Source organism: Hylobates moloch, unplaced genomic scaffold (assembly GCF_009828535.3).
Source record: "Hylobates moloch isolate HMO894 unplaced genomic scaffold, HMol_V3 SCAFFOLD_18, whole genome shotgun sequence".
NCBI lineage: Eukaryota > Metazoa > Chordata > Mammalia > Primates > Hylobatidae > Hylobates > Hylobates moloch.
In genome coordinates, this window is record NW_026652293.1 from 68,096,419 (window position 1) to 68,118,211 (window position 21,793).

The 21,793-nt window shown below is 41.9% G+C and overlaps 1 protein-coding gene across 2 annotated transcripts in view; it reads right to left on the bottom strand.

Annotated features, from left to right (window-relative positions):
* Positions 1-19,503, bottom strand: part of B3GALNT2 (beta-1,3-N-acetylgalactosaminyltransferase 2) — a 59,245-nt gene extending 39,742 nt beyond the window's left edge. Inside the window, exons 1-4 of one of the 2 annotated variants that reach the window (XM_032136446.2) lie at positions 19,192-19,503; positions 11,246-11,368; positions 9,751-9,898; positions 4,240-4,340 (exon numbers count right to left, since the gene is read on the bottom strand). In XM_032136446.2, the coding sequence (XP_031992337.1) occupies positions 4,240-4,340; positions 9,751-9,898; positions 11,246-11,368; positions 19,192-19,303 (484 nt within the window). In that variant the 5' untranslated portion in view covers positions 19,304-19,503. The remainder of the gene's footprint in view (positions 1-4,239; positions 4,341-9,750; positions 9,899-11,245; positions 11,369-19,191) is intronic. The other variant, XM_032136445.2, reaches the window with a different exon arrangement.
* Between the last annotated feature and the right edge of the window lie 2,290 nt (positions 19,504-21,793).

The following is a 21,793-nucleotide window of genomic DNA, read 5'->3' on the forward strand; positions in this document are numbered from 1 at the left end:
CCCCGGGTTCACGCCATTCTCCTGCCTCAGCCTCTCCGAGTAGCTGGGACTACAGGCGCCCGCCACCACGCCCGGCTAATTTTTTGTATTTTTAGTAGAGACGGGGTTTCACCGTGGTCTCGATCTCCTAACCTCGTGATCCGCCCGCCTCGGCCTCCCAAAGTGCTGGGATTACAAGCGTGAGCCACCACGCCCGGCCAAACACACAGTTTTGAATCATCTTCTATGTACCATTTCCCATCACATTTACATCTTCACTACTACCCTTGTGGTTGTGGCATTATCTCCAGTTTACATATTAAGAAACTGAGGCCCAAAATTAAGCAATTCACCTAAGGTCATAGAAAGTGGCAGATCCAGGAATCAAGTCTCATTTAGTGATTCCAAAGTCAGTCCCCTTTCCCTCATGGCTGTCTAATCAGTGCCAAAACAGTTCTTTTCAAATAATTTTTCTTTTCTTTCTTTCTTTTTTTGAGACAGTCACCCAGTCACCCAGGCTGCAGTGCAGTGGCATGAACATGGCTTATTGCAGTCTCGACCTCCTTTGCTCAAGGGATCCTTCTACCTCAGCCTCCTGAGTAGCTGGGATCGCAGGCACACACCACCAGGCCTTGATAATTTTTTGTAGAGATGGGGGTCTTACCATGTTACCCAGGCTGGTCTTGAACTCCTGACCTCAAACAATCCTCCCGCCTCAGCCTCCCAAAGTGCTGGGATTACAGGCATGAGCCACTGTGCCCAGCCTTCAAATAAATTTTCTAATTACCATAAATGAATCAGAATACATTAAATAAAGCAGTTCATAGGCAGGGAATATCAGTGCTACTTTAATAATATAAAACCCTATTTTAAAAGATTATATCAAAGTTCTTTGTATCTTTTAGAGTTGTGGTTTTCAACTTTTGCTGACTACACAACCCTATCTGTTAAAAATATTTGTACACACACCTATTTACTTACAAACTATATGCATATATTGTGGTGAGTCTATATACTCAGTATTAATAAAGACTATATTTTCTTATTTTCAGGTAAATAGAAATTCTAAGCCTGGGCAACATGGTGAAACTCTGTCTCTACGATACAAAAATTAGCTGGGCGTGGTGGCACACACCTGTAATCCCAGCTACTTGGGAGGCTGAGGCACGAGAATTGCTTGAGCCTGGGAGGAAGAGGCTGCAGTGACCTGAGATTGTGCCACTGCAGTGCAGCCTGGGCAACAGAGCAAGACACTGTCTCAAAAAAAAAGAAATTATATTTTCTTCCTATACTCTAGGAGATCATTTGGTTGCCCACATCGGACTTCCTAGAAGCTCTTTACACTCAGTAGATATTCAATAAAATGGGATTAAAGGGAAGTGATGACTCCTACCTAATTACAGACATGAACAGGAGGGAAAAAAGGGAGAATACAGTTTTTTGTCATGGGCTGGGCAAATATTAACTGGAGAGTCTAGACTACAACATAATGGACAACAATACAATTTTTTCTCTTTAAGATATTCGGTAAATAATAGATATCTATAGTAGAAACCTCTTTATTAAAAGCAGTAAGTCAATTATAATATAGCATTTTTAGATATTTTCTTATCTAAAAGAAATGTGCCTTGAGCTTCAAGTGGACACAGGAAATCCCAATGCATTACAGTGCTATTAAACCTTCTACCACAGCCACAGTATCACGATGATTAATGCTTACCATGACCTTCAGGTACTGAAATAACCATAACTGCCTTTGGATCATCGAAAAGATAAGATTAGGTTCAATATTAACTTAGTTATATACACATTTAAAAATTCATAACCTAGGTATTACATATATGAAAATGTTCTATTAACCAAAGTTCTACTTCTTTACTTTTAATAAATAACAGCACTTAAGAAAATAAAAATATGGTTAATATAAAAGTGAAGGGCTTCTTTTTGTTTTGGTTTGATTTTCAATTGTAATTTGTTGGAGGATACCACATCATCAGTGACATAACATTCTACGGGGTTTATGATCCCTTTAAGACTCCAGTGAGGCCAGGCGTGGTGGCTCACGCCTGTAATCCCAGCACTTTGGGAGGCTGAGGTGGGTGGATCACCTGAGGTCAGGAGTTTGAGACCAGCTTGGCCAACGTGGTGAAACCCCATCACTACTAAAAATACAAAAATTAGCCAGGCGTGGTGGTGGGCACCTGTAATCCTAGCTACTCGGGAGACTAAGGCAGGAGAATCACTTGAACCTGGGAGGCGGAGGTTGCGGTGAGCCGAGATCGCACCATTGCACTCCAGTCTGGGCAACAAGAGGGAAACTCTGTCTCCAAAAAAAAAAAAAAAAAAAGACAAGACTGCAGTGAAAGCCAAAGGACTTTCTCCCCAGCACACAATTCACACATAAAATTTGCTTACAATGTTACCTGAATATATTGTCCGATTTAAAAAGCTGTTTGAAACCCAGCTTTATAAAATGGCAGGCTCTTTAAAATAATGTTCAGTACCTTCCACTTTCTAGGAACTATTATTCTAAATACATCATATGTATCAACTTATTTCATCCTCATGTCAATCCCCATGAGGGAGATTCTTTTATCCCAAGTTTACAGATGACAAAACTGAGGCAGAGGAGGTCACACAGCTAGAAATTGGCAAAGCTTGGATTGAGAGCCATGGAGACTGCTTATAAAAGTGGGGTGTTATTTAATTATACAGTTTTAACAAACCTTAAAATACCAGAAGTCCTATTCAGCATATTTAAGACTTGGAAGTATAACCTCCCTTAGAAACACAGCTGAACATAATGGGAAGTGCTAATAAACACAGTTAAAAACTTATCAACTTCCTAAAATTGGTTCCCTGGTGACACAGAGAACCTAGTTAGGATCAGCTTTCTTCGTTGTCTTTGTTTTTGAGACAGGGTCTTGCTCTGTCACCCAGGCTGGAGTGCAGTAGCGGGAGCAGATCATAGCTTACTGCAGCCTCGAACTGCTGGGCCCAAGCAGTCCTCCTACCTCAGCCTCCCAAGCAACTGGAACTACAGGCATGAGCCACAATACTTGGCTAATGTTTTTTTTTTTCAGACATGGGATCTCACTATGCTGCCCAGGCTGGTTTTGTGCTCCTCCTCCCACTGTGGTGTCCCAAAGTGCTGGAGCAGCTTTCTTTATCCTCACCAGAATTTTTACAAACTTTTAATTTTAAGGCATAAATAATGTTACCTGTGTTTTAAATTTTTAACTATTTTTTCTTTTACAGAAATAAATTACACAGTAATTCTAAGAGAAAGTTGATTCAAAATATTTGTTTCTTCAAGATTATTATAAATTAGCTGGTAAAATCAGCAGTTTTCCAAAGGTTCAAAATTTGGTAATTCAGGGTTTATCTAAGCATAAGGAACTTCCAAATGCATATGAATCACACTGAAAAATAAAGTCTCCTGGATCCTAAAGTTCTGATTCTGTAAAGAATCTCTACAGATACCCCAAGTCAATCTGTCAAAAATGATGAAACAGGTTGGGCATGGTGGCTCATGCCTGTAATCTCAGCACTTTGGGAGGCTGAGGCAGGTGGATCACGAGATCAGGAGTTCGAGGCCCAGCCTGACCAACATGGTGAAACCCCCTCTCTACTAAAAATACAAAAATTAGCCAGGCACAGTGGTGGGCGCCTGTAATCCCATCTACTCGAGAGAGGCTGAGGCAGGAGAATTTCTTGAACCCGGAAGGTGGAGGTTGCAGTGAGCCGAGATGGCACCACTGCACTCCAGCCTGGACAACAGAGCAAGACTCCGTCTCCAAAAAAAAAAAAAAAAAGATGAGACATAAATTTGGATGAAAGACATTTTAGTCTATTAAAAACAGACTCCAGGGCATGGTGGCTCATGCCTGCAATCCCAGTGCTTTGGGATGCTGAGGCTGGTGGACCCCTTGAGGGCAGGAATTCAAGATCAGCCCAGGCAAGACAGCGAGAACTCAACTCTACAAAAAATTAAAAAATTAGCCAGTTGTCGTGGCACGTGCCTGTAGTCCTAGCAGGGTGGTGAGGCAGGAGGATTGCTTGAGCCCAGGAGTTTGAGGTTATAATGAGCCATGACTGTGCCACTGCACGCCAGCCTAGGCGACAGAGCAAGACCCTGTCTCTAAAACACATAATAAAATAAAATATTAAAAAATAAAATCAGACTCCATACTATTAAGCTTAGCAACTTTTACTCAACATCAAGCTTGTGTATGGCAGTCAAGGGAAAAGATGACTTACCTGGATTTGTGATGTTGAGTAGTTTACAGGAATAAGGATCCTCCCTGTCTTCCACAGGCACTTCACAGCCATGAGCACCTATTATGAACTTCACAAGCACACTGAGAGATGTGTTGGCATTAACATCAGTTACTGATCTTCACCTCGCACATGCACGTTTCCTCATGCCCATTTCAGAGCTTTTACTTTGAGACACAAGTGTTTATGAGGATTAATTCTCTACCTTTATTCTTTTAGTCTGACAAAATGGGGGAACAAGCAAACTGAAAGTTGCTAACTACCAAGTTACTTATGCATGAGTTCTTTATTGCAATGCTATATTAAAGCAAGTATGAATACGTCTGGCCTCGCTACGAGCAAATGTTCATATTATTTAAAAGCAAACTATAGTAAAGTCAGTTCTCATGCCCATACCTAAAAACATATCTATATCTAAAATTTTCCTTTGCTGCTGCCTTCTATTTCAGAAGGTGTTCCTTTTGCTCAAGATTAGGTCTTTCCATCCAAGAGGAAATCCCCTTCTCTCCTAGACCTTGCTTCACTGGTTACCCCAATAACTAGTGGCTCCTTCCCTCCACATTACAAACATAATAAAGTCCTGACTCTAATTATTCTCTTCACCTTCCATCCTTCCTTGCCACCACACTTTACACTGAGGTCCTACAAAGAAATTAAAATTGCAGCCTGTTTCTTACTTCCCACTCATTTTATAAAACAAGAGTTTTAGCTTTAACATCACCACCTCCACTGAGATTCCACTAATGTAACCAATGAACTGCTGCTAAATCAATAGACACTCTTGAACTCTTACCTTCCTGGCTTCTCTACGGCTTGATACTGCCCAACTCCCTGAAATGCTCTCTTCCCTTCCTTCTGCGGCTTGCTCAGTCATCTTCACTGGCTCTTGTTCCCCAGCTTGTCCAGAGAGTGGTATTAGTCCAGGGCTCTGCCTTTGGGTCTTTTCTCAATCTACTCATTTTTTTTAACTTCCTCTCCCTAGACAATATTATTTATTCTCAAGGCTTCAAATAGCATGGGAATGATTCCTGAATTAGTAACTCTAGTTGTTTTCTTTTTTTTTTTTTTTTTTTTTTTGAGACAGAGTCTTGCTCTGTCACCCAGGCTGGAATGCAATGATCTTGCCTCTTTGCAGTCTCCACCTTTCAGGTTCAAGTGATTCTCCTGCCTCAGCCTCCTAAGTAGCTGGGATTACAGGCGTGTGCCACCATGCCTGGCTAATTTTTGTATTTTTAGTAGAGACGGGATTTAACCATGTTGGCCAGGCTGGTCTCGAACTCTTGGCGTCAAGTGATCTGCCTGCCTTGGCCTCCCAAAGTGCTGGGATTACAGGTGTGAGCCACTGTGTCCGGACCTGAATTAGTAACTGTAGTTTAGACCCATGTAAAGGACCTGTAATTCATTGGACATCTTCACCCAGATAACCCACAGACAGCTGTGTGCTAAAGTCTGCTACTACTGGCTTCTGAGAGCCAACTGTCAACTTTTCAGAAATTTTGTGAGATGGTTATTAAACATAGCCTTTATTTAAAATTAAATTATATAATCTTATAATTAGTATATATTAAAATCAAAGGAAATACTCAAATTAATCACTTAATGTTTTACTACATTTTACTATTATTTATGTCCTTGAGATCATTTATATTTATTACATCTACATGGTGGAAATAGTATATATGGCATGCTACTGCTTATCTTTCCCCCACTCTGTGTTCAGTGATGTCACATTGGTCACTTGAATTGGCCATGGTGGGAATATTCACACCCTAGAAACTGGCAAATAATACAAATAAGGGTTTGGTTTATTGTTTTGTTGATTGTCTAGACTTAAAGTATAGAGAAAATGTTGATAATGCAAATTAAGCTTAATGTGATGTGTCTATCTATAGCCATTATGGAGTGAATAGTTCAAAAAAAAAAAAAAAAGTCAAGGAAGATACGATTCCAGTGTTCCAAAACTATTACCTGATACAGCATAGAAGTCACTGACTTTATTAAGTGTAAAGCTGACATATCTTAGTTGTCACTTTAGTTTTCACTGTTTAACTTAAAAGAAAGACTTTTGTCACAACTACGCTCTTTTGTTAACTGCAACCGTAAGTTGGTCATAGAGTCTGACAAACAACAAAAGCGTTCTATGAGAATCAACTGGTTTCATGGAATTTACGATAAACAGTATTGTATAGGTTATTATCTGTCAATTACATGCTGTATATCCTTTATGTCAATAAAATTTATAATAAACATGTATGTACATATAAGCATCATTTTTCCCAGAGAGCCAGTTAGTAAACCTTTACCAGTATACCACTGTCTGTAGGAACCTCAAGGTCAACATATACACAACTGAGCTTCTTTCCCATGAAACCTGCTCTTCTCATGTAGTATTTTTGTTTTGATTGATGACTCCACTATTCTCCAAGTCAGAACATTAGCAATCTTCCTAGCCTCCTCCTCCATTTTCTACATTCAATGACCTTATTCTCTCATAAGGTCACCTCTGTAGATCAGCCCCTCAGCAGTCCTTGCACAACAGGTCTCGTCCTTCCACTCAACCCTCTACGTGCCTGTTATACATGATCTGCTCACTGTCTGCCTCTCACAGTCATATGCTTCCCCTCTCTTTTCTTTATAGACACCTCTCTGCTCTCCTACCTCTCCTGGCTGTTTCTCTCACACCGCACCACAACCCTTCCCCCACCAGCACAAGCCCTGTGCTCAAGTTATATAGAAGTGTTAGGAGTTTCTCAAACACCCCGGGCTATTTTATATCTATTTATATCACAGCACATACAACATTTTATTATACTACTACACCTATTTCCTTCTACTAAGTGTCAAGCCCCTCCTAACACTCAGGCTATACTGTATTTATCTTTGTATTCTACCACACATACTACACTATCTGCTTACAGAAGTACTTAGTGTTGAGTTTGGGTCCTTTGGTGAAATGCAAGAATGGAAAATACGCCATAACCACAGAAATGCAGTTTGTTACTAATTACCAATTAAGGCAGAATACCTTTCATAGACAACTAGCATTTGGAATAAAAGTATAAACAGAAATGAATAAATGTGCTAACTAAATTATTGCAAGTATGTACCAAATTTGGTTTTTTAGCCATCTTACTAGGTACTCTTACTAGATCCACAAAATTACTGTGTCCCAGGAAGGTGTTTTTGCCTAATATCTATTTTTATACAGATAGCTGATCATTTTCATAACACAAATCAAGCATGCTAAATTTAAAGCAAGACTGTTAGGATGGCAAATAAATTAGTGGTGAATGTCTGAATATTAACTTTACTCATTACATTTGGTTCTGAGTCATTCATTCAATAGTTGTTGAATGCCTTAGTCTGCACCAAGCTAGATTTTAGGTACTGGGAATACACCAACGAAAAAACCTGAAGCCCCAGTGCTCATGAAACCTACATTCAAGTGGAGAAAGACAAACAATTTTACAACTAAATACAATACAGATGCCAGCTGGTGATAAGTGTTACCAAAAAAAAATTAAAGCCAACTAAGGGAAGACAGAAACAAGATAGGGGTGGGCTGCTATTTAATATGGGGCTGTCTGCTAGAGTGACATCTAAGCAGAGACCTGAAGGAAGTGAGTCCTGAGGACATTAGTGAGAGGACGTAGCAAATGCAAAGGCCCTGAGGCAGGAGCACTTTTAGTATATGAAAGTACAGTAAGGCGGCCAGTGTAGGGACAGTAGATGTAGATAAAGTCAAAGACCACAATAAAGACTTGGAGTTTCACTCCGAGCAAGAAAGGAGGTCAATGGAGGGGTATGAATAGCGAATTGACATAATTTGACTAATTTTAAAAGGATCACTCTGGCTGCTGCATGGAAAATAAAATGTAGGGGGTCAAAGCTAGAAGCAGTAAGTTCAGAGAAGCAGGTTTCTGCAATAATCCAGGTGAGACGTAATGGCAGCCTAGATCAGATGGCAGTGGTAAAGGTGGTGAGAAGTCGGATTCTGGGTATGGTCTAAGCAGCATCTGGAAGGTATGCTGATGGATGTGGCAGGTTAAAGGAAAAATCAGGGTAACACCAAGAGTTTTGGTCTGAGCAACTGGTAGAGGAATCATTATTTTCTAACAGGGAAATACTACAGGAAGTACAGCTTTTGGAGATGGTTCTGACAGTAGTGATGATTCTGAGGTCTTTCATTTGCTGTGTAATAGGCTCTATTATCATTGCAACCATGAACTAAAGAAACCTGTCTTGAAAAGGAATGAAAGCTACTATGAGTAAGCACTACTAGTGACAAGAAAATTCACAACTAGGCTGGGCTTGGTGGCTCACGCTTGTAATCCCAGCACATTGGGAGGCTGAGGCAAGCAGATCACCTGAGGTCAGGAGTTCGAGACCAGCCTGGCCAACATGGTGAAACCCTGTCCCTACTAAAAATACAAAAATTAGCTGGGCATGGTGGCAGGTGCCTGTAATCCCAGCTACTTGGGAGGCTGAGGCAGGAGAATCACTTGAACCCAGGAATTGGAGGTTGCAGTGAGCCAAGACCATGCCACTGCACTTCAGCCTGAGCAACAGCAAAAATCCATCTCAAAAAAAAAAAAAAAAATTCACAACTGCAATTTGCTTGTATAGCTACTCAGTCACAAACGTGCCAGTGCAATTCAATCCTGAAAGGGCCTTCTCTGCTTATCACCTGAGTCTTCACATAAATAGAAGTCAACTTTCTATGCGTTTCTTCCCCTAGTCCCTCACTACATAATCTTCAGAAGCTGATCTCATTGAGAACAGACTAAGGCTTTGGGCCCCTAACTAGTAACTGAGAGCTATCTAATGTCAGCATGAAATGGATTACCAAAGCTCAGTTCTGGAAGGGTAGTCAGGAAAAAGAGCATGGCATATTACACATACTGCAGATTACACAACTAAAAAGTACTACAAAACTGAAAAAAATTAAATTTATCTCTGTGAAGTTAGTGAAAAGTATATTTAGACATGCACATGTGTCTAAAGAGAGAACTGCTCTAGAATAGAACCTTTTAAGAATTGCTATTCTAAATCAAAGCAAAAAACAAACAAACCACACTGGGTATCTAAATACTACACATGTTAACCAGTGAATATACTCTCTTCCAATTATCATTTGGCTTAAAATGTTGGTTAAATTTACTTTTTGGCCCAAACTATATGGAAGAAAAGCAAATGAAACAGCCATTTCTCCCAGGAAGAGCCCACATATCTGAATGAACATTTCTATTCAAAATAAGGTTTTTCAGAACTTTTTTTTTTTTTAATTAGGCAGGGACTCCTTCCCATCACGCAGGCTGGAATGCAGTGGTGCAATCACGGCTCACTGCAGCCTGAATTTTTCAAGCTCAAGCAATCCTTCCACCTCAGCCTCCCTGGTAGCTGGGACTATAGGCACGCACCACCACGCCTGGCTAGGTTTTTCAGAACTCTTATTTCAATAAACCAGGCAAGGCAACAACTCAGAAAACCTACCGTTGACTTAATGTCGGATGCTGTAGCAAATGTCTCATCCAGGTGCTTCTTATCACGTTTCGAAGTTCATGGTTATTGCGAGCTGACAACACGCCAACTACTACATCATAGTGAGTAGATTTCCACTGAGGAAATAAGGCCAACTGATCTAGAAATAAGAACAACACATGAGAATTAGTCATGTATCAATTACTATGAAGTTCAATATGTATCATAAGTTTATTACAAAATAAGCTTATGTTTGTAGGAAATTCAGATACATACAAAGAAAAGAATTTTTAAATCACATATAAACCCACTATCCAGAGACAACCACTAATAACATTTTGGTTTCGAGTATTTTTGTCTTTCACGTATGTATGTATGTATTTATGCTCACATGAGTATACTAATTCTTCAAAACAAACAAGATGTGTGTGGTAAGAATCTGTTTCAGAAGGCAATGTAGCATGAAAAATAGTAGGCATTAAGAGTCAATTAGGCCACAGTTAGAATCCAGGCCCTATCATATATTAGCTATAAGTTATTTAGCTTCTTGAGCCTCAGTTTCCTCAACTACAAAATGGGTATAATAATACTTCTCATAAAGCTGTTGTAAAAATTAAATGAGGTAACATGTATAAAGCTCTTGGTTTGGTACTGGGCATATACGAGGCATTCAATGTCAACTAAAAAAAAATGTGCTTTGAAAAGTGAGGTCCTACATTAATGTTAGTTATTAAGTTTGGCAGATGAAGTTGAAGGACTTCCACACTGGAAAGTAATGCAACCCTTATTTATATCAATGAATTCTATAGCCAGTAAACCTTTTACTACCTACTAAATATTCTAAAGAATGAAGGGAAAGCAACATTTTTAGTAAAAAAAAATAAAGTGACAAGTCATTCTGAATGGCTCATTTTTTATTGTCAGAAGGTCTAATGCGCAGGGTTACATTTCTATCTAAAACTTGTCCTTAGAAGACAGAAGAGAAAGATATACTTTGTCCTTGTTTTTCATCACCAGTTTTAAGGCTTGAGAGCTACAAGCTTATATATAGCTCTGATGAGGTATCCATTTCATCTCTTTCTCCAGTGGTGGGAAATGATCCAAAACGTTTCCAAAAATAAATTATTGAAGCCCAGACTCTTTACTACATTAAACGCAATGTTTTTATATACCACGGGATCTAGGTATTCAGTCTAAAAGACAACAAAACTAGGCTGATATTTTCTTCAAAGGCCCAACTAAAATAATAAAAACAGTTCTACTAGGATAATCTTAAGGATATAATACAGAAATTTTTGTGTAGATACCTTATTTTCCACAATAGATATATTTCTTAAAATGTTTCATTCCAGGCCAGGCACGGTGGCTCACGCCTGTAATCCCAGCACTTTGGGAGGCCGAGGTGGGCACATCACCTGAGGTCAGGAGTTCAAGACCAGCCTGACCAACATGGAGAAACCCTGTCTCTACTAAAAATACAAAATTAGCCGGGGGTGGTGGTGCTTGCCTGTTATCCCAGCTACTTGGGAGCCTGAGGCAGGAGAATCTCTTGAACCCGGGAGGTGGAGGTTGCAGCGAGCCGAGACTGCGCCACTGCACTCCAGCCTGGGCAACAAGAGAGAGACTCCACCTGAAAAAAAAAAAAGTTCCATTCCAAATGGAATAGAGGTATTTATTATTTCACTCTACAATGAGTCATGTACTAAAATGAATTCTTTTATAAAGACAATTTATTTTTAAATAAATTCAAATTTTCATGGATTAAGCTTATTAATAGGCCATATTTATTGAACAGTTAATCTGTGAAAAGCACTACATATAGAGTATCATTTAATGTTCACAACCCTATGAGGTAGATACTTGTTTTTTTTTTTTTTTTTTTTTTTGAGATGTAGTCCCACTCTGTGGCCCAGTCTGGAGTGCAGTGGCACGACCTTGGCTCGCTGCAACCTCTGCCGCCCGGGTTCAAGTGATTCTCCTGCCTCAGCCTCCCGAGTAGCTGGGATTACAGGCGCCTGTCACTGTGCCTGGCTAATTTATGTAGTTTTAGTAGAGATGAGGTTTCACCATCTTGGCCAGGCTGGTGTTGAACTCTTGACTTTGTAATCCGCTGCCTCGGCCACCCAAAGTGCTGGGATTACAGGCGTGATCCACAGTGCCTGGCCTGGTACTTGTTGAACAAATGAAACACCCAAAGAATTCAGTAACTTAAGTCAAACAGCTTGGAAATGGCTGGCCTAAGATTTAATCCCAGGCAATCTAACTCCATTCTTTATCACTGTTCTATTCTAAAGCTATACAGCTTAATATAGCTTATCTGAGTCTAAATTCTGATCTTTTAATCCACAATACCAGTCCAACTGAATTAGCAATAAGCGGATCATTGAATACACTGGGTAACACATCAATTTTTTTGAACTCACAGCTTATTTTTTCTCAGATACATAACTATATGATGAAAGTTGTACCTAGTGCTGGAACTCACGTTAAATGGGTGTCTGAATTCGGAGACTAATTTAAATGACTGTAAAATTGACAATATGCCTCCCCACCTTTTTCACAGAGAAATATTATGTACATTCTAGTGTCAGGAAGGAGGCAAAGGTAGTGACCAGCCAGTTCTGACATTGATTCCACAGCCAACATTTTGCATTACGTTAGTAAGAAATTATTTAAATCCCTGTGCTTCAACTTCTTAATTAGAGAAAACTGATACAAAAAAAGTTTTGGATATTCTATTTCATTTGTTTCAAAGTCTCATCTCAAAAGATTAAAAGCTGTAGGGCAAAAATCACATTTAATCTAAATGCCTCATTTATCTGACATCATCAGAAAATAAGGATGCTGCACAAAAGCAAACTTTCAAAATATTTGAAACATCACTTTTAACGCCAAAAATTTACTACCTTATTTTTGATGGCTAATCAAAGCAAATCTTTTAGAAATAGATTACATAGAACATAATTTAATCTTTTCTTGATGTCTCAAAATCTTCATGAAAATTTCTCAAATCTATCCCTTTCTTGTCATGAATTCTAGCTGCTGCTCAGTTCGGTCTGTTTTTTCACCTGTTTTTTCACCTCAATTTTACAGTCATTTAAAAACCAGTACAAGGGCATCCTAACTGGTTTTTACCTGACTTCTCCATATAATTGTCAAACAAGATTTTTCTAAAAATAATAAAGAAATACAAACATAACCATGTGGCATGTGAAAATCCCATGGATTATGGATGGAAACCTCTTTTTGATCTTATTCCACCTCTCTGCCACTCTCAATCCCCTCTGCTTCTAATCCATGTCTAAGCTGCTTGTGTTCAACTGCTTTACTTTACATGCATTTCTCTTTTTCTTGCAGAGGGGAAGTAACACGGCATATTGTGGTCTTTTAGAGAACTACTTCCAGATATACTGAAGTCAAATGTCAGAAAAATAGGTTTTTTAACCACATACCATTAACGTAAATTAGTCCAATAGACTCCTGAGTACTGTGTTACACAGTACAAAACCCAAAGTAGATGTATAATAAAATACCTATGTAAGAATGTTGCTCAAATTTCTAGCTCCCCTTACCAATCTGGCTCTAAACTCTTACCACCTTTTGTTTTATGTTACAAGAACAGGGTACCTAGTTGATTCCAGTGTCTAGAAACAGAGGGAAAAAAAGAAAGTGCTAAGAAGTAAACATGATACAGAAGAACATAAAGATAATTCAGAAAAGAAAAAAGGCAAATAGCAAGCCTATGAAAACATGTTCAACTTCAATAAGAATCAAGTTTGAATTAGAGCAATGAGACACCAGTTTTCTCCTACATTCAAACTGACAAGTGTCTTCTTAAATGATTATAACTAAATGATGGTACTTCAAGGAAATGTTGTTAGTGATTTCAAGAAAGTGGCTACTCTCCGCTGGGCACGGTGGCTCATGCCTATAATCCCAGCTTCAATTTTGGGAGGCCGAGGAGGGCGGATCACAAGGTCAGAAGTTCGAGACCAGCCTGGCCAATATGGTGAAACCTCGTCTCTATTAAAAATACAACAAAAATTAGCTGGGCGTGGTGATGCATGCCTGTAATCCCAGCTACTCGGGAGGCTGAGGCAGGAGAATTGCTTGAACCTGGGAGGCAGAGGTTACAGTCAGCCAAGATCCCGCCACTACACTCCAGTCTGGGTGACAGAGCTAGACTCCTTCTCAAAAAAAAAAAAAAAAAGCCTACTCTTTTTCATTGCTGGAAGGAATGTAATTTGGTACAGTCTTCTGCAGGGCAATTTGGCAATGTGTCAAATAATTTAGAATGGTATAACTTTGTCCAGCAATTCTAAGAACTCATTCTAAAGAAATAATCAGTGATACACTCAAAAGATCTTCATTAATCATAGTGTCACCTATTAATAGCGAAAACTGCAAGCTACATAAACACATAAAGGACTCATTAAATAAGTTATGGTGTAGTTATATGACAGAATACTATGCAGCCATTAAAATTACATGTTAATCACATCATTAAACATTATTCTATTAATACATCATATTAAGATAAACAGGCGATAGGAACTATGTAGATACTAGATGGTTCTGTTTATATAAAGTACAAAAGTAGCCAAATTTCTGCCACTGGTTACTATCCCTGGTAGCGACAGAACAGAGCATGAAGGGAACTTCTGAAGCATTGATAGTTTTCTTTTTTTAAGTCTGGGTGGTGATTAGTTGGGTGTGTTCGATTTGTGAAAATATATCAAACTGCGCCAGTTTTATTCTCTTGATTTATTCACTCAAATGACAGAGCATGTCCTATGCTCATTGTTCTAGATGGCACAGATACAGCAGTAAACAAAATCTTCATAATGTCAGGACTAAATCACAATCCCAAGCAAGCTCCCTGAAGGTAACGTAAGGGCCAAGGGAAAGTTTTCCCTCTGAAGGTTCGGTGAAAATCATTGACAAGAGATGGACAGGAGAAAAGGCATATAAATTTATTTGATCAGTAAAGATACAGGAGAAGCTGCCCATTTCTATGCTTAGGTTTAACAAAGTATGGATAGCTATGTGGAATTAAGATTGGACAGAAAGGGTAGGATCTAATGGTAACACATGGAGTTGGAACACCCAGCATGGCCTGTCTAGATTCTTCTTGTCCTCTCTGAGTATACATTCTTTCCTGCTGGGTATGGGATAGGACCCTCTCTGGTATGAGGTTCTTATGACCTGTAATAAAAGAAGGTAAGGTAGGTAATTTTTATATAGAAAGGTGGCGGTGGGTGGTAGTTAGAGTAATATGTTTAGGTTTTATGGATGGCTTTGGGGAAGAGGGATTTTAGTTTCTACAGCTAGCCTCAGGTGAGAGTGCAAGGCCAGAGCGAGGACAGCAGCAGCAGGTCAGAGACAGCTGCTTCTGAGGCCTTACTTTGGGGTATTGTTTTCTTCTGAGACCCTACAGTAAGAACTATTTCTTTTCTTTAATATGTAATATATCCTGAGAGTCTGGCAACCTGCTGGACTCTGCACTGTGAGTGGACATCCAAGGGTATACTAAAGTCTAAGGGAGGGCCTGGTGCAGTGGCTCATGTCTGTAATCCTAGCACTTTGGGAGGCCGAGGTGAATGAATCACTTGAGGTCAGGAGTTCGAGACCAGCCTGGCCAACATGGCAAAACGCGGTCTCTACTAATAATACAAAAATTAGCTGGGTGTGGTGGCACACACGTATAACAGAGGCTGAGGCAGGAGAATGGCTTGAACCCGGAGGCAGAGGTTGCAGTTAAGTCAAGATGGTGCCACTGCACTCCAGCCTGGGCAACAGAGTGAAACTGTGTCTCAAAATAATAATAATAAAAAAGTGTAAAGAAGGTTGACATCAAAATCGATTGCTCAAAATAAGCCCAAGAATCTTAAAAATCAGACTAAAATTCCAGTCTCATATGCATGCTCTTGGAAGAGTCACAAATAGATACAAATCTTGAAAATGAAGAAAACATGTAAGCCTATCACAGATCTAATGATAAAGACAATCATCATACACACTACCAAAGACACCTCCCAAAACACCACACTAGCACAGGCATCAGTGGCCACCAGACTACCACTCCTCTCTCAAACTCATGGAGTGTTTACTATGAAACAGGCACTGTTCCGGGTGTTTCATTAATTGAATCTTCACAATAAGTCTATGAGATCATCATTTTATAAATAAGGAAACTGAAGCACAGAGACATGATTAGCATATAGGGATAATTTTGCAAGAACTCACCCCAGGCAAAATTACAAAATAAGCTCAATTTGTTTTTTGACCTTCTACTTGACGTACGTCTGTTTCCATTAGATACTGTGAACACCTTGGGAGCAGGGACTAGGCATCCAGCACAGAAACTAACACTCGAGTACTTGCTGAGTGAATATGCTCCTTTGTTTTGGTTTCTTTCTTTCCAGATACCTAGAAAGCGAAGCCTTCTTTTGTCACATCATTTTTCTAAATTAACCGTTAAATAATTCCTACTTAAGGCATTACCCAAAACGAGCATTTTGTAATCAAGTTATCCTATGTTTAGATTCCTTAGTCCGATGGTTATCTCCACCTGCATTTTCCTCTGTCACCCTCAGGTGTGCTGGATTTCACTTCCTCTTTACCAGTTGCTTTCCCTGACTGGTTTAAGGGAAGCTATCACATTTAAGAAGTTGCTGATTCTGGTACTAACGTGACTCACTCACTTCATTCTGGTCCCTGCTCAACTGTTACCTCTTCAGAATGGAATGGACTTCCCAGACCTATTTAAAACCATTTCTTTAATCTCTTAACACTGCTTTATCTTTTTTCACTATACTTATTACTACCGCTGTGATATTTATAATTATTTCCTGATGCTCTGTCTTCCCTTCTAAATTGTAAACTACATGAGGGCAGGAAGTTTAGCTTGATTACTGCTGTAATTCCACACCTACAATAGAGGCTGGCACAGAGTAGGCTCTCAAATATTTGCTGAATCAACTGCCAGCCAGAGAGCCTTTTTTAATATTCAGGGAAGGTAAATCGCTTTTTCAAAAAAAAAAAAAAAACTGCCATGACTTAATGAGACTGAAGTCAGACAAAGCAGCAGAAGAGAAAAAAAAAAATACATTTAAAAATGTTAATTCAAGAAAAGAATACTTAGCAAAATCTTGGGGATTTTTTTCTCCTGTTAGGCTTAAAGTATAAGGGTTAAAATGTAAAAACACCCAACTATTTTAGTTTCAACATGGTGACAGCACAATGGTAAAGGAATTATGGGAAAATTTTGCATTTAAGATGCTTCCACTGCTTTTCGTTTTTTCCAAAAGGAAAAAAGGAAAGGTAGGAGTCAGTCTTGTTTAATTAGTTAATTTTTTTGAGCCGCAGTTTTGCTCTTGTCACCCAGGCTGGAGTGCAATGGCGCAATCTCGTCTCACTGCAACCTCCGCCTCCCAGGTTCAAGTGATTCTCCTGCCTCAGCCTCCTGAGTAGCTGGGATTACAGGCATGCACCACTATGCCCGGCTAATTTTTGTATTTTTAGTAGAGACGGGGTTTCGCCATGTTGGCCAGGCTGGTCTTGAACTCCTGACCTCAGGTGATCCACCCACCACGGCCTCCCAAAGTGGTGGGATTTACAGGCGTGAGCCACCGCGCCGGGCCAGTCATGTTTAACTTAGATTATTAAAATATCGATGGTTGACAGGTGCAGCAAACCACCATGGCACACGTTTACTTATGTAACAAACTTGCACGTCCTGCACACGTATCCCGTAACTTAAAAAAAAAATCCTATTTATTTTCTGACCAGATACACGGTACTCATTCAAAGCCAAAGCTAATTAACATAACTAGTATTGATCTTCTTACCTACGCTACTACCCTGCTCCTTTCTATGGTCTACTTCTTCATCTCCTTAATCTAGCCTGGTCTAACTGGATGGCAAATAAAGGTATCATCCTTCAAGTGCAGTAAGGGAGTAGGAAAAACTTGTCTCAAACTAAGAAACTGCCTAGCAAGTTTTCAGTTTGAAGTCTACTAAGATTTCAGTTTTTGTTTGTTTTACTGAACCCTAAACAACCATTAAGGCCATAAACAGACTTAACGATGCTCTGCAAGAAGATTCCAGCAGGGCTCATTCAGAACAAAAGAGAAAAACCTGTAACACACAAGCAGCTGTTACAAAGCATTTTTTTATATATGGCACTCTCTTCTTAGTTCACTTTACAAAAACCTAAAAAACACTGAGCAAAACCCTGACCCATTAACTGGTTAAGTGCATAGTTAACACTGTACTTTCATTAAATCACTTAAATAGTGTTTAATTCTATTCAGGTCACACGAATCCTTTTCAAAGAGCTAGTGATCTAATAGGAAAAGGGATTGTTACCAAAATAACATCAACAAAATTTCATATAACTGAGACTGTTTTGAGGATTGCCAAATACTTTCTACTTATAAGGCATAGAGTGCTGAACTGCAAACACTCAATTCTAATTTTAAGAACTTTTGGACTAGAAAACAGCTGTTTTGGGGAGATGGTAAGGAAAAAAGTCCCAGTATAGTTACAAAATTAAGTATTACGTAATATTTAAAAGAGCTTTCTAGGTTTCTTTCATGTTCTAGGGCAAGCCCTTAAAGAAGACAAGAGATACAGGGAAAGCTAAAGTAGTGTTCAGAGTGGTGGAACCCACTAACAAAACAATCCACTGGACACCGTGAGGAAAGCATTCTATTAGGCTGTGACGCGAAACAGGAACAAAGGTTTCATTCCTACGAGAGATTAAGTTTTAGAGCAAATGGACATGATCGTTAAAGAATTTGATATTTCCATGTAAACTGCATTAGCAGGTTATGCGATCCAAACTCACAGGAACAACTCCACTCTCGGCCATGCCCTATTTCATGTCTAGATTTGTTTAACCGACTTACACCATAATCCAAGAATACGAACTACAGTATATTCTTACAGCAAAGTTATTCCTTAAAAGCAAAACCCAGCCACCTTTGAAAACACGCACACACATTATCCATGGCACTAAAACCCTAGTCTTGACCGAGAAAGACCAACAACTTGTGGGGGAAGAAAACAACTTCAGAGCCCCAGCTCCCAAAGCAGGAGACGCTGGCGGCTGAAGGGCACACGAGGTTCCGCTCCCGGGCGAACGGGCGGCGTCGGATACCACCGACCAGGCCTGGGGACGGGCGAAGGACTTGCAGCTGCGGGCGCCGGCTCTGCGGCCGTTAAGGGAAACGGGGAAGTGAGAAGCGGCGGGGACACGAAAAGAGAAAAGCTCCCTCAAGTTTGCCCGATGTTAACGCTCCAAGGATGAAAAGAGCCGTTTGTTTCGTCTGGGGACCGTCGCGTTTGGCCCTTCCCCCGCCTCTAACAATTCCCGGCGAAGCCCCGCGGCACCGAGCCAGGCCTCCCACCCCCCCGCGGCCGCCAACCCGCCCGGCCCCAGGACCTCACCTGCAGGGCCGGCCCCGGAGGCGCGGGCGGGCGGCGGGGAGCGCAGCCGCAGCCAGAGGTGCAGCGCGGCCCCGAGCACACACGGGCACAGCAGCACCAGCCAGTTTCGCATTGGCCGCCTCCGCCGCGAGCCGGGCTCTCCCGCGTCCCGGCGGAGAGGGAGGGGACCTGCAAGTGCGGAGACTGAGGGGCAGCGGCTGACGAGCGACCACTCCGAGCACGCCCGCCCTCGCGCTCGGCGACGTCTGGGGTGCTCCTCGCAGCTCCCGGCCCCGCTCCTCCGGTCCCTCAGACCGCGGGTGGCCGCGGCTTAGCTGGCCGAAGGCCCGCCCCCTCCGCCCGGCCTTCCCACCGGCTCCGCCCACCTTTTCTCCCACTCGCCCCGCCCTCTCCTTCCGCGTTTCCACCCTCTCCAGCCGGCCGGCCGGGAGCTGAAGTCCCGCTCTGGGCCCAGGCAGGGGGCGCCCGCGGTTTAGAAACCACATTTCCCATAATCCTAAGCACGCGCTTCCGTCACTCGGCGGCCGCGGAGGCGAAGCGCGAGGCTCCGCACAGAGCATGCGCATCCCCCTTGACGTTTGCTGCCACCCCGCGGCCCAGGGGATGTAGTGCCGGAGACCCGGTGCTCAGAGGCTGCTTCGAGCCGCAAAGGGAAATGCACTTTGCCTCAGATTTGAAGGAAATCCGAGTGGCTCTTGTGTGAAATCACGCAGAGCTCCTTTGTTCTGCGTGCTCGCTTGCTCGCCTGCTGTGGGAGGTGGAATCCTGCTGACGTCTCCTTGGCCCGTAGAGCGGGGCTTGGAAGCCCGAGTGCCCGCGCCTGGAGCGGTGACTCATCAGGGATTAGCTATGGTGCCGTGGGTTCCCGGCTCTTTGCCCGGTTCTGTGCTCTGGGAACGCAGGGTGACAGACAGCGAGCGGGGGACTAGGCTGTGGAGCACGATGATGACGAGCCAATCAGGGTAGAACTGCACGTGCTCGGGGTTCATACTGGAGCTGGGAGCGAAACGGGAGCCGGGCGAGCTGGGAGAACGTGGGCTCCAGGGACCTGGGGAAGGGCGGCCGCAGCGCGCCTTCCAGGCAGAACGCTGGCCCCGCGTCTTGCTGCTTTGCCCCGGGTGGGAGCCCTTCTGGCCCTCCGGGCCCGCGCCGAGGCAGCCGGAAGGCGGGGACGGGGCGGTGAGGGCACTGGGGTGAGGATGGGAGAGAAGGATGAGAACGAGCGGCTGGCCTGTGGGGCGGTTTTTGTTTTTGTTTTTGAGACGGAGTCTCACTCTGTCTTCCAGGCTTGAGCGCCAGTGGCGCGATCTCGGCTCACTGCCACCTCCGCCTCCCGGGTTCAAGCGATTCTCCTGCCTCAGCCTCCCAAGTGGCTGGGATTACAGGCGCCCGCCACTGCGCCCAGCTAATTTTTGTATTTTTTTAGTAGAGACGAGGTTTCACCATGTTGGCCAGGCTGGTCTCGAGCTCCTGACCTCAGGTGATCCGCCCGCCTCGGCCTCCCAAAATGCTTGGATTACAGGCGTGAGCCACCGCGCTCGGCCGCGGTTTTTTTTAAGGTTCCACAAGTGTGGAAACAGAAGGTGACTGTATTATTGAAAAAAAGTCTTGGATGACGGAAGATCCAACTCAAACAGGCTTAAGGGAAAAAAGTACTTTGGCTCGCGGTGGCTCACGCGTGTAATCCCAGCACTTTGGGAGGCCGAGGTGGGCGGATCACTTGAGGGCAGGAGTTCGAGACTAGCCTGGGTAACATGGTGAAACCCCGTCTCTACTAAAAATACAAAAATTAGTCGGGCGTAGTAGTGGGCACCTATAGTCCCAGCTACTCAGGAGGCTGAAGCAGGAGAATCTCTTGAACCCACCAGGCGGAGGTTGCAGTGAGCTCAGATCGCGCCATTGCACTCCAGCCTGGGTGACAGAACGAGACTGTGTCTCAAAAAAACAAACAAACAAACAAAACCAACCAAACAAACAAACAAAAAAGGCAAGAAAGTAATAATTGGTTGCCAGAAAACGTATACTGTTTTTATCCTCAAGAAAGGTAGTAAATGGCCTCTGTTGATATTGTAAAATTTTCATTTTGTGAATAATTAGAATGAGTTATCCCAAAAAGAGGACTAATCCCTCATTTTAGCAGAGCTAGTCATTCGACAAATACTTATTGGGTGTCTATTATGTGCCAGGCACTTTTGTAGGTACTTTAGATACACCAGTGAACAAAATAAAGATCCCTATCCTGTGTTGATGGGGAGTAGGGAGCAGACTATAGACATAATAAAGAAATATACTCAACCAGCATGTTAGAAGGTTATTCCTGCTCTGGAAAATATAACAATTAGGGCCGGGTAGGGGAATTGTGAGTGTGGGATTGAAATGGGACAGATTGTAGTATTAAATAGCAGTATTTAAACAACTGTTCAGTTACAATGAGCACTAAAGGGAAGAATAAACGTAAGTCATCCTAATATATTAAATAATCAAGGTGTTGTTTCACTTAACAACCTAGAGGGGAAGTTTTTCACTGGCACTCTGACAGGCTTGTAACAAACATAGTTTTGAATAACTTTGTCACATCCTTCAAATCACATCACAGTGGGAG